Source organism: Cokeromyces recurvatus, assembly GCF_025118155.1.
Source record: "Cokeromyces recurvatus strain NRRL 2243 chromosome Unknown BX663scaffold_16, whole genome shotgun sequence".
NCBI lineage: Eukaryota > Fungi > Mucoromycota > Mucoromycetes > Mucorales > Mucoraceae > Cokeromyces > Cokeromyces recurvatus.
In genome coordinates, this window is record NW_026251402.1 from 386654 (window position 1) to 400717 (window position 14064).

Here is a 14064-nt window from a genome sequence, read left to right on the forward strand (position 1 = left end):
TCACAATTATACAAAACATATTAAATACCTCTGTGATGATAAGAAGAAGAAAAGACTAAAGGAAGTATTTAGAGATATGACAGCAGTCAGTGAATATATAACTTTTATTAGTTGTGTCAGAAACGTCTATTAAACAAAAAAAAAAGACATTGATGCCAAGTATTAGATAATTACACAAGTACCAAATCAAACAGACCAAATACATTACTGCTCTTTTCAAATACAATTCTCAAGGAATAGAATAAAATTATACTATATAATTTATCAACAAAAAGAAAAAAAAAACAGTATAAAAATGATAAAAGATGTTCAAGACTTCTTCTATAAAAGAGCTGTATCCTCTATTTTAGTGATAATAACGAGTAAAGATATTTTTATATATACATATTGAGTTATTCCATACACATAGATAATAGTGTATCTTGGTATTCTTTATTTAAAAGTTTACTTCTTGATAGAACTAGCTTTATTGAATAAATATGCCATGCAATCTCTCTCTCTCTCTCTCATTTTGGCCAAGTTAATTAATTTAATCTTTGAAAACTCTATTATATTTGCTTTGTAGCATTCATTATTATTCTAACATCAAACTTTTTATTCGAGAATTTAGTATTTATAAAAGTAGTTTATATTTATTATCGATAATAACTGTTTATTTCCTTTAATCTTTTCGCTGATCACAGTCAACATAATCTTCAAAATGATTTTTTTTTTCCAAGAGTAACTCTAATATCTCCGGTAAAATCTTATCCAATCAGCATTTAATATTTTAACTTTAAGAATAATTATTCTCATAGTTGTCATAAACAATCTTTCTCTTTAAACTTTATATCATTAAAAATGGTAAGGAATGAATGCATATTCATCCATTCATCCATCCATCCATCCAAATATGTAAATGGATTCATTGATAAGTTTATTTATTTGAACTGTAATGAACATTAGGATGCATATATGTATTTAAAGAAGGATTTATGGATGGAAAAAAGATGAAAGACATATACATTATTTTGCGTACTTACCAAAATAAAATTGAAATGATGAATATAGGGTCGCGTTAGAACTAAGACTGTCAAGAAGGCTTCTCGTGTTCTTATCGAAAAGTACTATCCCCGTCTCACTCTTGACTTCCAAGTCAACAAGAAGATCCTTGATGAAGTCTCCATTATCCAATCTAAGCGTCTTCGTAACAAGATTGCTGGTTTCACCACTCACTTGATGAAGCGTATTTCTCGCGGTCCCGTTCGTGGTATCTCCTTCAAGTTGCAAGAAGAGGAACGTGAACGTCGTGATAACTATGTTCCTGAAGTCTCTGCCTTGGATACCGCCAACATTGAAGTTGATCCTGAAACTGAGGTAAGATATCAAAGTTTTTTATCCTTACAAAAGGAAAAAAAAAGCATATACATGCACACCTTTGGAAACAGAAAGTTGGTCGCTCGAGCTTTTTTATTTGTTTTTCTTCTTCAAGACATAATTTGTTCTTGGGGGTGATGTCCTTTTTTTCTTTACCATGTGGAGGGTTTTATTTTATTTGTTCATATTAAAAAGGGAATAAGCTCAATTATTATTTCAAGCAAATTAAAGATGAGGAAGAAAAACATGTAAGGAAGTTCGTGTGTTCAGTGGAGATCTTTCGATGGCCATTTTGTTTCAAAAAAAAAAAAGAGTTTTTTTTTTGGAGGTGTCAAGATCTCTCACAGCACATGAACCTAACGTATTTTCTGTTTTTACCAAAATTATAGGAATTGCTCAAGTCTATGAACTTTGATAACCTTGCTGGTGTTAAGGTTACTCAACCTGTTGCTACTTTCACTCCCCGTACTGCTCGTGGTCCTCGCGCTCCTCGTAAGGCTGTTGATGCCCAAGCCTAACTTTTTTTTTCAAATAAAAAAAAAATAAAAATACTCTAAATATGTATATATGCTTTAAATTTTTTGTTTTTTTTGCTACAACATAAGAGAATTAGACTTCATTTTAATTAAGGATCGGCAGTGATGCATAAAAAATAGGGCTGTAAGGGATCCATTTATAAACCTTGTGTATATTATAAAGTTAAGTTTTATTTGATATGGATAATAATTATATTACAAAAAATAGCATAGAATAGAAAAGATAATATGTGTCTATTATTGTAGTCTTTAAGAAAGCAAAAGATTTTTTATCATTAATAAAAAAAAAGAAAATAAAAGTGAGGATCAAAGAGTAAATTCTATATTTTATTTTATTTTTCCTTTTATATTATCCAAGTGATCAATAATATGGATACCAGGATAAGGAATGGTTCGTTGCTGTTTCATGTGCTAAATATCTACTTTTTATTTTTTTTATTTTATTTTATTTTATTTTTTGTATCGTTCTAGATCGATTTCGTTTTTTAATAATATCTGTTTTTAGACTAAGAGGACGAACAGCTCCATGCAGTTTAAGAAAGAGACCACATGCATTACAAAGAGACTGACCCTCAGAGTTTCTTCGCCAGAGAGATGTATTGAATGTGTGGCAGTTAGTACAATGTATTCTATCTTTATTATTTATAGACTTATTGTTAAAAGATATAGAGTGTCGTTTCTTTCTTTTTGGGATGGGCATTGTCATCATTTCATTTTTGACTTGTCTTTTCTCTTGATGATCGTCAGTTTGATATAAGCTCGAATAAAAGGATGACGGCATAATTGAGGTCTCTTCTAGTGGTATTGGAATACAAGTCTGAAATATGTTATTATTATTATTATTGGTGGTGGTGGTGTTGTAACTGCATAAGGATGGTGAAGGGATATAATGTCTCATTTGGTTAACTGACGAGTTACTATAAAGTGACCCGTTAACGGTAGCTAAGTTTTCCTCTCCTGTTGATATATCAAAATTCATGTACATCATAGTGTTGTTAGTAGGTGGAGATAAGATAGGAGTTTGAGAGTAATAAATACTATTATTATTATTCAACCTTTGAGAAACCGCAGGTATACTAATAATTGAACCTTTTTCATTTAGATGTGAATAAGTATTTTTAACTAATTTAAGCAAAAAGTCAGAAGACGGATTACAAGAATATAAATAATCTAAGGGTAAAGCTGTCAATATGAGAGGCTTCTGTAGCATAGAGAGCTCATTCTGTCGTTTTGTTGGATAGCCATGACTATTTTTATCAGAATAGGAGTGTACCACTTGTTCATTTACTATGTTACTATTGACACTTGTAGATATTGAATAGTAGACAGCAGAATAATTCTGTAAAGTTCCCGAGTTTAAGCATTCAGGTATCTCATGTAAGAAGTTTGGCTGTTGATCTTGCATGATTATTAGAACGAATGGAAAGAAAAAATAAAAGAAAAGGGTCCTATTCTTTATATATGTACTGAATTGTACAATAATTGAAGTTTATTACGAATGGAAAAAAGTTTTGTGTATGTGTGACATTTCGAGATGAATTTTATAAAGTCTTCTTCATTCCATTTTCTTTTCTCTTTTTAAGGGGATAGATCATTAACAAAGTAATGAACCTTCTATATATATATATATATATATATTCGGATCCTTCTCACTATAAATATACATAATTTATTTTTATTAACTGCTAGATTTTATTAGGAGAAACAGATACATCATGTGCATTATGTATTAACTATCGAAAAGCTTAAAAACTGTATGTCTCCCTTTTGTAAGTATTACTTTAAAATAAGTTTATATAAGATAATAACTGGGTTAAACGGACAGATCAGCAAATATATATAATTAGGAGACATCCAATCTATTTTGGCATATTCTATTTATTTGAATTAGTTTAGGATAAAGCCTCCCACTCCCTCCCCTTTTTTTTTATTTTTTCCATTAAGCAGCAAGTATGTTTTATCTGCTTAAATTCATAATAAGGAATTTGAATAGTCTTGATAAGCTTTGATACAATATAAAGTATAGCTTTCAGCTTTTATTTCATTACTCATTATCCGATTTAAGTGTAAACCTTTTTCTTTTCTCTTCAATGAATTAGGAACACACGTATACTAATTTAGTATATTAGCAATACTGACTTTCTCAAAGAAAAATCAATTATTATTATTATCATCATTATACATTTATACAGATATATCTATGTATATATATATATATGTGTGTGTATGCTTGTGTGTATAAAATAGTGTTTACTCATAGAATTTTATATATTTATATACATAAATCTGTAGAGTTGAGATAAAGTTTATATTTATTATATATAAACACATTTGTTTATATGTGTATATAGTTTAGACAAGGATACAAAAGTGTAATAGTCTTGATTTCATTATATTTCTTGACAGTAAATACTTTTATACTTGTGCTAGATAGTAAAATTTATATACATGATTGTTCTCTGTCTTTTATGTTCCTGGTTATATTTTTGTTTAATTGTATACAGCAGATCATGATATGCTTTGTATCTTTATATCACACTTAAGATCGTTTTCTTTTCTTTTTATTATTTATAATTCATAAAAATAATATACATTACACTCAGATGTTATTTTCTTTCTGTATTTCTATTATGCAGGTTAATATTTTTACATTAAAAAGATAAAAAACTTCACCAATCTCAAAGCGTGTATATAACTACACTCTTACGTACTGATACCATGATAGTTAGTACTTTGTATAAATATGCATCTAACATTATTACTGCTATTAAGTTATGTATCCTATAGAACTTTATATCCTTGTCATCATTATAAACTTTGTTATATGCAAAAATTAGCCTTTGTCTATCAGTTATATCAACGTAGCGAAAATTAAAAAATAAAAAAATAAAATAAAAGCTTCTTTCTTAATCGATTTACCGCTCCTAATTGGTTATATGTTAGCTGTTGTAATAAAAGAAACTTGCTTAACTCATGTTAACAGGAAAAAAAAAATAAATAAATTGAAATAAAGGAAAATTACCAATTACGCTGCTGAATGGTAATGATGCATAAACAATATCTATCACTTGATTGCTTTTTTGAAATCATAGTATTATGCATAAATAAGTCATTTAAATTTAGAATAATTTTGTTGCAAAAAAAAAAAAAAAAAAAAAAAAAAAAAAAAAAAAAAAAAACCATCAAATATTACTATTGACTAACCTGTATATCATCTGATCTTGTACATATTCAAATTTCTATTTGTTACTTCTATTGACCTTGATAGTGACTCCGAAAGCATATATAAATAAACGCTGAATAGAATGAATATTTATCTATCTATACTATATACATATTTGTATACATAATTTTTTTTTTTATTCTTTGTATATATTCATATATTAAAGTTGAAAAAATGACTTTTACTTTAGAACCTATCAAACTGTCGCCTAAGCAATCTGGGGTAGATTTCGGTATTATTGTCAATGATCTTGACCTTGAGAAGATTAGCTGTAATATGGATACTAATATTAAGAATAAAAGAATACAACATGATATTAATATGTTGTTTTCTATTTCTTTTTTTTTTTCTTTTTTAATAGCGGAAGATTTTGATAAACTATTTAATGCAGTTTACACTTATCAGGTAGTTGTTGTTCGAAATCAAGGCCATGTCAGTCCACAAACACAATATGAGCTTACAAAGCGGTTTGATCCACAAAATATTGATATTTATGGTCATGGCTCTATGCATCGTGCAAATGAATCTGTTATCTCTCGAGATATCTCTCCTTTACCTAAAGTTCCTCAAGTTCAATTATTGGGTCATGGTCTAGTTAGAAATCATTATGGCTTTGAGGAAAAAAGATTAATTCATCCTAGTCATACCGTCTTCCATAAAGATTGTTTAACAAAGGAAGAAATGGAAGCTGGCCAAACAAGATTTTATCGTTGGCATATGGATGCTGCCCTTTATAAATTAAACCCTCCTAAAGTGACGACCTTATTTAGTCTTAAGAATCCTGTAAGCTTAAAGAGATAAGATGAATTGAATTGAGAGATATTTATACCTAATATTATCATATAATAGGAAGCCAGACGTGAACTAGTTCGTTATGATGATGGTACGGGTGACCAACTTGATGTTCAATTAGGAACGACTGCTTGTAAGTTGTATTGTAGAGAAAATATATATATATATATACACTAATATCTGCTATAATAAAAGTTATCTCTGGCCAAAAGGCGTTTGAGATTTTACCACAAGAACTTAAGGAACTTGCTTTTAAAACCAAAGTTAAATATGCTGCTCATCCTTATTTATGGATCTCTAAAGCTAAAGCTCATTCCACAGGTTTAGGCATGGTATCTGAAGGTAAAGAACTTGGAAAAGATGAATTACCTGAGATTGTAGAAGAAGATATCAAGATATATCCCATGGTAAATACATATATATGTGTATACATATTTACATATATAAAAAAAAAATGTATGCATACACACACTATTTATTTATTTATCTATTTTTCTTGTAGCTGTGGAAGAATCCTGTGACGGATAAAATTCATCTTCAAGTCCACCCAGCTGCAGTTGAAGATCTCATCATTGATGGTAAACCTGTGGGTGACTTGAAAAAAGTAAGAGAATTACTTTACCGCATACAGCGTCCCTCTATTAGTCCTCAGAATGTATATGCTCATGAATGGAAGGATGGTGATTTTGTTATTTTCCATAATCGCGGTTTACTTCATTCTGTAGTTGGCTCTTTAAGAGATACGGATGAAAGACTATTTCATCAATGTAATATCGCAAGTGCTGAAGAACCTATTCCAGTTACTGAGGCTGATTTTGCCCCTTACATCATTCAAACTTCGGTCTAAATAATAGACAGAATTATTTATTTATTGATTGATATATAAGTCATTTATTAAATCAATACACTCGAATCTTCCAAATGTGTAATATAATCAGAATAAAGATATTATTCATTCATTTGTTCTAGTCATATCTACTCTAAGACGACCCTGTAATATAAGCTGATATTAAAGCCCTTTAGGTATTACGACTGTAATACGATCTGCTATTTGTCCCCAAGCAACTCTTTTGTTAACAAATATCGCATACCAAGTTGTAAGTAGAATAAACCATACAATACAGCCAAAAAGTGAAAAATAAACATCTAGGAAGAAAATAAAAGATTAGTATTTTTTTTTTTTTTTTACATTCAATGTAGATGGTTCTCGTCATTACATTTCTTTAATTCTTTTGGCGCATCAGCTTTACGACTTGTATTGAAAAAATACATAAAATTCACTAACCATAATAAGGGCAAAAAAGCAAATCCTCCATAAAACATTTTTTTACATATATTTATACGCTCTTCAGAGCTCATTTTTTCAAGTTTTGGCATTTTTTATATAAAAATAAAATAAAAGACAAAAAGAGAAATTACATATTCTTCTGTCAAATTTATTTGTGTTTAATATATATGAATATATACATATCTGCATGTTAAGAGAATTTTTTTTTTAAGGAAGACAAGATTTAATATGGTTATCATCAATAGTATTATAGCATTGTCCTTCACTTTGTAAAATGTCAATTGTTTCCCTAATTTGAGTTTCTGTATATAAATTTTTTAATTTACTGCAAATTTGTTCAATTGTGGCTCCATCAGGATTATTATCGAACATTTTAATAGCGTCATTAACATGATCTTGAATAGTTAAGGGCTTCATAATGGGATCAACATTCATTGTATTATCCTACATGACCTCAATATGTTAATTTTTTTTATCACTCCCTCTCTATACATATATAAATATATATATAAAAAAAAAAGAATTATTGTACACTTACAGAACCAGTTTTTGTAAATACAAGATGTGTATGAATAGTATCAAGTAAATGATACGTAATTTCGTTAAAATCAGTTACAGGGCGAATAGAATAACCGACAATTGATATACGTCCACTAAATGAATTTAATCTACCGTTTACACGTACATATGTATCGATTCTAAAACAAAACATAAATAACTGCGCATTATAATTAATGTTCAAAAAAAAAAAAAAAAAAAAAAAAAAAAAAAAAATAGAAAACCCAACATACGTTAATTCTCGACGAGCATCAGCTTCTTCCGGTGATTCTTGTTGTTCAATCCATTTTCTAACTTCAATAGCTCCAGTTCCATCTTCAATAGTATACACATAGTTTGTTGCTAATTCTTGAATGTTACGAATAACACCAACAAAAGTAATCTATAAGCATAATAACGTTAGATTGATTTTCATTCTATTTTTTTTTTCTTCTTATCAGTATATGTATATATATATATGTATTCCAAACCTGGCTAGCATCTGCATTATCAATTCTAAATACTCCTTCTTGAGGCATCGTACAAGTTTTGATTTGCTTTATTGTCACAGGTCTTAACGTCTGATCTCCCATTGGTTTCTATAGTTTATTTTTTATTTGCTTAGCAGTGAAATCGATATAAATAAAATAAATCATAAAAGCTTACTCTAGCATAAGCACCATCATTGTTATTTGAATCATTATATGAAGAATTCATATAACCTCCAGAGTTTGAATTTGAATAATCCATCTTGTATTTTTAATAAAATAATAATAAAAAAAAAAAAAGAAAAAGAAAAATTATGTTTACTTGACGCGAATTTTGTACTCCACCACGACACTGTAAGAAAGAAAACTACGCGTTGAATTTAAATGTTTAATTATAACTAGAAGACGCTTTTTAAATTTGATCCGATCCAAGTAAACCCTTTTTTTTTTAACATGGACTATATACATTAGAACCCTTTTATTTTCCTTTTCCTGGTCTTTTCTCTCTTTTTTTATTTTTTTTTTTTGAGGTTAATAAAAATAGGTTTGAAGAAATGGATATCGAAGAAACTGCTCCTGGATACGGCCATTTATTTATTATCGAGCAGATTCAGATCACCAAAAAAGAAAAACAAAAAGGAGAGAGAAAAAAAAAAGCACTTTAGATACACAGGCTTTTGCTTTGAATAGAAAGGCGCAAAAAAGTAGATAAAAGAAAGATTATATAAAGTGATTTGTTTGAATCTTGCAAGATCTGATTGTACCGTGAATTGCAAAAAAAAAAAAAAAAAAAAAAAAAAAAAAAAAAAGAAAAAAATGTTCAGTAATTTTTTTTACATATCCTATATTGAAAAAGTTTAACTCAAAGAGCACAGGATTTTTTTTTCTCAAATAAGCTTTGTTGTTGCTTCCCCTGTGTATATGACCCCTGATAAATATATTTAAAGAATAAAAGACTTTAAACCTTGTATTTCTTCTGATAGTGTTAATAAATAAATACATGGAATACGTACTGATATTAGATTTTACATTATATGTTTTATGGGGCTTTATTATTATTATTATTATTATCTACGTGACACCAAAAGGAGAAATAAAGATCTACAGCCAGTGATTATATTGTTCCCTCTAATATTATTGAGGAGTTAAAAGGTTCTTTAGATGTATATAGTATGTACTCGAACGTGTCTTTTATATACATATAACTATTTATGATGCTTATATGAAGTTAAAAGTAATTGTTATTAAATTTATTTACGTAATAGTATACATGTACTGTATTAACTAGACTTGTAATAACAGTAAACTCACACATACACACAAGGCTATGCTACTCTGTATATACAGCAGAACACTATAAAAAGAAAAGAAAAGCATTATAATAGCTTGCAAAGTCTACTGTACACTCTATCATTACCAGGCCTATATATCAACGAATATACATGATATCGGTATATTAATTAGGAAGCATTTTTTCTATAATTCAACTGTTACATCATTATAACGAAGGCATATACTGTTGAATTATTACTTGCATATTTATCTTGAAATATTTTTTTTTCTCTTTACATATTTGTAGAAATGCTTATTTTTTCTTATATTTTATGAAAAAACAAAAAAAAAAAAAAAAAAAAAAAAAAAAAAAAAAAAAAACTTCTTTCGTACTATACAAGTATCCATTATCATTTTAATTATATCTCTAATAAATTTAGCTATCTTGGTTATTATTACGTGTATTAAGATTCAATTGATTGTTTATATTCTCCTTTTATATGAACTATTGACTTGAAATGATTATAATAATACGTAAATAAATTTTACAGGCTACAATATAAATAATGAGTGGGGGTACATATAAGTCCTTCATTTAGTAATACAAGCCAATAATATTTGAGAACGTTAAATTTTAAGACTAACAACATCAACTCCTTTAAAAAAAAAAAAAAGTATAAAACTCTCTCTTTTTTTTTTCTTTTTCCTTTTTTTTTTTTTGTTTTTCTTTTAAAGTAAACAAACATGGAATCAAGTACAAAAGAACTTGGTTTATACATAGCATATGGTGCTATTTTAACAATGGCAGTTATACCTATCTATTCAGGTTCACTTAGTACTATTAAAACTATGAAACGACCTTCTAATGCACCAAAACTAAAGAAATCAGAAGAGAATCCTTTAGAAGATTCGGATGATGAAGATGAACCAACTATTGAAAGCTTATCTAGTGGTGATGCTTATCTTTTCCCTATTATTGGTTCCATTGTTCTCTTTGGTTTGTATCTCGCTTTTCGATATTTAGATAAAGAATATATTAATTACGTGATGACCCTCTATATTTCCATTACGGGATGCATGGCTATAACCAAGACCTTCCTTATGATGGCTAAAGCCATTATGCCCATGAGTATATTAAAGCATGTTGCTAAATATAAAGTTACACTTTCTAAAAGAACAAAGAGTAAAGTAGGATTCATAAAATAGAATAGATTGACATGTACTAATGAATACTTGTAGATATTTCCCATATCAGTTTTACAGTCATTCATGGTTATCTTTTGTTAGCTTCTATTTTATTGACAGTATATTACAGTTATACAAAGAATTGGATTGCATCCAACATTTTCGGACTTTCTCTTTCTATAAACGCAATTCAGCTTATTTCATTAGACTCCTTCAGGACAGGTATAATTTTATTAACTGGACTCTTCTTTTATGATATCTTTTGGGTCTTTTATACACCTGTGATGGTATCAGTGGCAACCAATTTTGATGCACCTATCAAGCTTTTATGGCCTAGAGATATTATTGAATTTATCATGAATAAGGCAGGGGAAGGACGGTTTACGATGCTTGGTTTAGGTGATATCGTGATTCCTGGTATTTTTGTTGCTCTCTGTCTTCGATTTGATCGTCATATGTCATGGAAACGTAATCCTACTGGCTCATTCAGATCCACTCATTTCCCAAAACCCTATTTTAAGGCTAATTTGACGGCTTATATTCTTGGATTAGCTTTAACAATGACAGTGATGCATTTCTTTAAGGCTGCTCAACCTGCATTATTATATTTAAGTCCTGCTTGTATCTTGTCTGCTTTGATGACTGCCGCTATTCGTGGCGAATTAAAAGATTTATTTGCATATACATCAGAAGATGAAGATGATGAAAAGAAGAAGAAAGAGGGAAAACAATCAAAGACGACTGAAGTTATTATTGAGGAGGAGGAAGAAGTGGTGATTACGACAACCACTACTATTACCGAATCAAATAATAACGAGGAGATTGAATTAGAGGAAGAAGGAGAAGAAGATAGTGAAACAAAAGAGGACACTAAAAAGGTTACTGGAAGTAAAAAGAATACAACTTCTAGTAGAAAAAGAAAGAACAAAAAGAGTAAATAATTAACGCGTGCTTAAATAAAAAATGAGACATCTTTTCTTTTTTTTTGTTTTCTTTTTGTTTTATTATTATTTTAATACAAAAATAGACGATATAATCCAGCAGAAGCAAACACTAGAAAGGGAGTTAATAAATATAAGTGTATATTATGTTATATTCTTGTTACTTACTAACACCTGTAACACCTAAAGCAACTGCTTTATTTGAATTACCTGCTGCTCTTTGAAGTTGCATAGCTTTACGTAATGAAAAGTAGCCAACACCTAAACCAACTGCACCACCACTTAAACGACAAGGTAAACAATCCTCTTTTTGGGCTGTCCCAAGTTCATTAGAAGGTGAATTTACTTTTGTTGAATTCATTCTTATCCTTTTTATTTTTTCGAAAAAAAAAAAAAAAAAAAAAAAAAAAAAAAAAAAAAAAAAAAAGAAAAAAAAAATAGCCTATAGAATAACTGCCATATTATCTGATTACTGTTTATTCAAACTCCACTTATTTTTTTTTTTTTTTGGGTCAAAGTACTCTTTTGTATAATAAACTTTCTTTCTTTTTTTAAATGCACTTATTTCTGTTTTAGTTATGCTTAATAGGAATGTTTGCTACTATTTGATCCAGTTAGTAGAATCAGAAGAAATATAACAGCAATTATGTTATCATTAAAATACAACATGATAAGGCTATGTTGTGTCTGTGTAACTCTGTTCAGTTTAGTGGTTTTTTTTTTTTTTTTTTTTTAAATGTTTATTTCTATGTCTATTTCTATGTGTTATTTACGAGTAAGTTGGTATATATTTACACCCGTGTCTTGACATATATCTGAAAATTCACTCAGGATCCATCCCCTTTGGCTTCTTGAAGAAGATTTCTCTAATAATTTGATATAAAACTTTTCCGAGCAAATATTAAAAAAGCTTTGTTCTATTTGAGGATCAAGTCCGCGCCGTTTATATCCTAAATAAATGTCTGTTTGTTCACTACTAAGCCAATCTAAAGTCTGTACCAATTTTGGAAATGAAGCTGGGTCATAAAGAATATCGGATGCAATAATTGTATTAATAGCTCCATCTTTTAATACTTTTTGTACATCATTATATTCTCCCCATTTTAATACTTTTATCTCTGTATATCTTTCTAAATGGTTATACGCTCGATTTTCATAAATTATTTCTAATGCCTCTTCCAAATCTGTCATTGTAATTTTGGGTATTTTTATCTTTTTTTTTTCTTTTTGCTTAATTTTATACATTGACGCAATTAATAATCCTACGCATCCAGTTCTAAAAAAAAAGTCAATTATATACATGTTAACACAAGGATTATATAAATATATGTATGCACATTTACATATATCGTAACATATATATACGTATACATATACATATATATGTATTTACCCTGCGCTAAGATCTAATAATCGACAACCATTTAAATAGTTTGGATCAGCATTGATCTTATCACAAAATAATTGCGATAATACAAGAGCAGAATCCCACATTTTACCAGGCGTACCCATATTCCAATCCTCTTTTACAATCAAGAATGAATTATCTTGTAGACAATATCCATGAAATATATTTAGTGAAGTTTTAGGCTCTTTCCATTCTTTGTCAATATTTTCAGTTAAAAAAGTAGTCATGGATGGAGTTGTTTCAGTAATAGTGAAAGGGCCGATAATCAAAGGAAGTGCTTTAATTGTTTGTTGAGGATGGTATACAGGATGAATCTGGATATAATATTTTGTTGGTGTAATTTGTGGTGATAACGCTAGACCTTCATCCTGAATAGTTATCATATATTCAAAGTTACCATATGTATCATGATGGAAACCTGCAATGTCTGAAGCATTAGTAAATTCCCAAGCATCGTGTTGTATTGGACGACACGTGATAGAACATTCTTTTGACAGCTGGACTGTTCCTTCTTTTTCAGCTAATAATTGACAATCTATTTCCATTCTACAATGTTTCTTTTCATCGCCTGTTAAGGTCAAGCCAAGCTCATTAACTAGTTTCAAGTCGATTCGATTCCAAGTGTTAAACTTGATTTCTGTGAAATAAGGTCGCGCCAAAAGTATTCTATAAAGCGTTGAATAACGTTGTAAACTGTAATAATAATCATCAGGTCCTGTTTCAATATATAAAGTATTACTTTTATTTCCGTTAACTAAGTTCATGATATTTTATGCTTTGAAATAATTAAAAGAAAGAAGAAAAAATAAAAATAAGAATAAGAATAATAAAATATAAATATAAATATAAATAAAAATATAAATAAAAATAAATAAATAAAAATAAATAAAAAATAAATAAAATAAAAAAAGGAGAAACATATAATTTATTGCTAAAGAATGGATGTGTCAGGAGCAACTCACTCTGGAGTCCAAAATAGCATTGGTTTGTTCTTCTTGGTAATAATTCCCTCTTTTATATATTTGTTCTACATGCTAA

General features: G+C 28.7%; 9 protein-coding genes across 9 annotated transcripts; 3 read left to right on the plus strand and 6 right to left on the minus strand.

Moving 5' to 3' along the window:
* Window positions 1–1199: 1199 nt before the first annotated feature.
* BX663DRAFT_512915 (ribosomal S17-domain-containing protein) lies at window positions 1200–1933 on the plus strand. The gene is made up of 2 exons (XM_051528067.1): window positions 1200–1356; window positions 1746–1933. Exons 1-2 carry the CDS (start codon window positions 1219–1221, stop codon window positions 1872–1874), a joined length of 267 nt encoding a protein of 88 aa, XP_051381908.1. The 5' UTR covers window positions 1200–1218; the 3' UTR covers window positions 1875–1933.
* Window positions 1934–2337: 404 nt separating this feature from the next.
* BX663DRAFT_436604 (uncharacterized protein) lies at window positions 2338–2592 on the minus strand (the record flags this gene model as incomplete). The annotated part of the gene is made up of 1 exon (XM_051523190.1): window positions 2338–2592. The coding sequence occupies one exon, from the start codon at window positions 2590–2592 to the stop codon at window positions 2338–2340; it is 255 nt and encodes an 84-aa protein (XP_051381909.1).
* A 2697-nt stretch (window positions 2593–5289) lies between these two features.
* Window positions 5290–6754, plus strand: BX663DRAFT_436469 (uncharacterized protein; the record flags this gene model as incomplete). The annotated part of the gene is made up of 5 exons (XM_051523183.1): window positions 5290–5386; window positions 5477–5898; window positions 5965–6040; window positions 6103–6314; window positions 6410–6754. The coding sequence occupies 5 exons, from the start codon at window positions 5290–5292 to the stop codon at window positions 6752–6754; spliced, it is 1152 nt and encodes a 383-aa protein (XP_051381910.1).
* Window positions 6755–6916: 162 nt separating this feature from the next.
* Window positions 6917–7293, minus strand: BX663DRAFT_474543 (gamma-secretase subunit PEN-2-like protein; the record flags this gene model as incomplete). Its single annotated transcript, XM_051524225.1, has 2 exons — window positions 7125–7293; window positions 6917–7053 (listed from the first exon to the last, which is right to left on the minus strand). The coding sequence occupies exons 1-2, from the start codon at window positions 7282–7284 to the stop codon at window positions 6917–6919; spliced, it is 297 nt and encodes a 98-aa protein (XP_051381911.1). The 5' UTR covers window positions 7285–7293.
* BX663DRAFT_512929 (uncharacterized protein) lies at window positions 7284–8515 on the minus strand. Its single transcript, XM_051528068.1, has 5 exons — window positions 8399–8515; window positions 8224–8331; window positions 7987–8135; window positions 7734–7893; window positions 7284–7639 (listed from the first exon to the last, which is right to left on the minus strand). Exons 1-5 carry the CDS (start codon window positions 8480–8482, stop codon window positions 7403–7405), a joined length of 738 nt encoding a protein of 245 aa, XP_051381912.1. The 5' UTR covers window positions 8483–8515; the 3' UTR covers window positions 7284–7402.
* Window positions 8516–10236: 1721 nt separating this feature from the next.
* BX663DRAFT_436470 (signal peptide peptidase-domain-containing protein) lies at window positions 10237–11618 on the plus strand (the record flags this gene model as incomplete). Its single annotated transcript, XM_051523184.1, has 2 exons — window positions 10237–10675; window positions 10732–11618. 2 exons carry the CDS (start codon window positions 10237–10239, stop codon window positions 11616–11618), a joined length of 1326 nt encoding a protein of 441 aa, XP_051381913.1.
* On the minus strand, window positions 11590–11986 carry BX663DRAFT_512932 (uncharacterized protein). The gene is made up of 2 exons (XM_051528069.1): window positions 11787–11986; window positions 11590–11730 (listed from the first exon to the last, which is right to left on the minus strand). Exons 1-2 carry the CDS (start codon window positions 11977–11979, stop codon window positions 11690–11692), a joined length of 234 nt encoding a protein of 77 aa, XP_051381914.1. The 5' UTR covers window positions 11980–11986; the 3' UTR covers window positions 11590–11689.
* Window positions 11987–12331: 345 nt separating this feature from the next.
* On the minus strand, window positions 12332–12819 carry BX663DRAFT_512934 (nicotinamide N-methyltransferase-like protein; the record flags this gene model as incomplete). The annotated part of the gene is made up of 1 exon (XM_051528070.1): window positions 12332–12819. A coding segment is annotated over exon 1 (290 nt), but the record flags the coding sequence as incomplete, so codon positions are not given.
* BX663DRAFT_512935 (uncharacterized protein) lies at window positions 12797–13928 on the minus strand. Its single transcript, XM_051528071.1, has one exon. The coding sequence runs from the start codon at window positions 13788–13790 to the stop codon at window positions 13008–13010; it is 783 nt and encodes a 260-aa protein (XP_051381916.1). The 5' UTR covers window positions 13791–13928; the 3' UTR covers window positions 12797–13007.
* Between the last annotated feature and the right edge of the window lie 136 nt (window positions 13929–14064).

Excerpts from the sequence above, each read along its gene's own strand:
- BX663DRAFT_512929 (XM_051528068.1), bottom strand. The coding sequence starts at position 8,482 with ATGGATTATTCAAATTCAAACTCTGGAGGTTATATGAATTCTTCATAT. Across the intron at positions 8,332-8,398 it reads ATGATGGTGCTTATGCTAGA|AAACCAATGGGAGATCAGAC; the intron begins GTAAGCTTTTAT and ends AATAAACTATAG. Across the intron at positions 8,136-8,223 it reads ATAATGCAGATGCTAGCCAG|ATTACTTTTGTTGGTGTTAT; the intron begins GTTTGGAATACA and ends TTATGCTTATAG.
- BX663DRAFT_512915 (XM_051528067.1), top strand. The coding sequence starts at position 1,219 with ATGAAGCGTATTTCTCGCGGTCCCGTTCGTGGTATCTCCTTCAAGTTG. Across the intron at positions 1,357-1,745 it reads AAGTTGATCCTGAAACTGAG|GAATTGCTCAAGTCTATGAA; the intron begins GTAAGATATCAA and ends CCAAAATTATAG.
- BX663DRAFT_512935 (XM_051528071.1), bottom strand. The coding sequence starts at position 13,790 with ATGAACTTAGTTAACGGAAATAAAAGTAATACTTTATATATTGAAACA.
- BX663DRAFT_512932 (XM_051528069.1), bottom strand. The coding sequence starts at position 11,979 with ATGAATTCAACAAAAGTAAATTCACCTTCTAATGAACTTGGGACAGCC. Across the intron at positions 11,731-11,786 it reads TTTAGGTGTTACAGGTGTTA|TGTTTGCTTCTGCTGGATTA; the intron begins GTAAGTAACAAG and ends CTCCCTTTCTAG.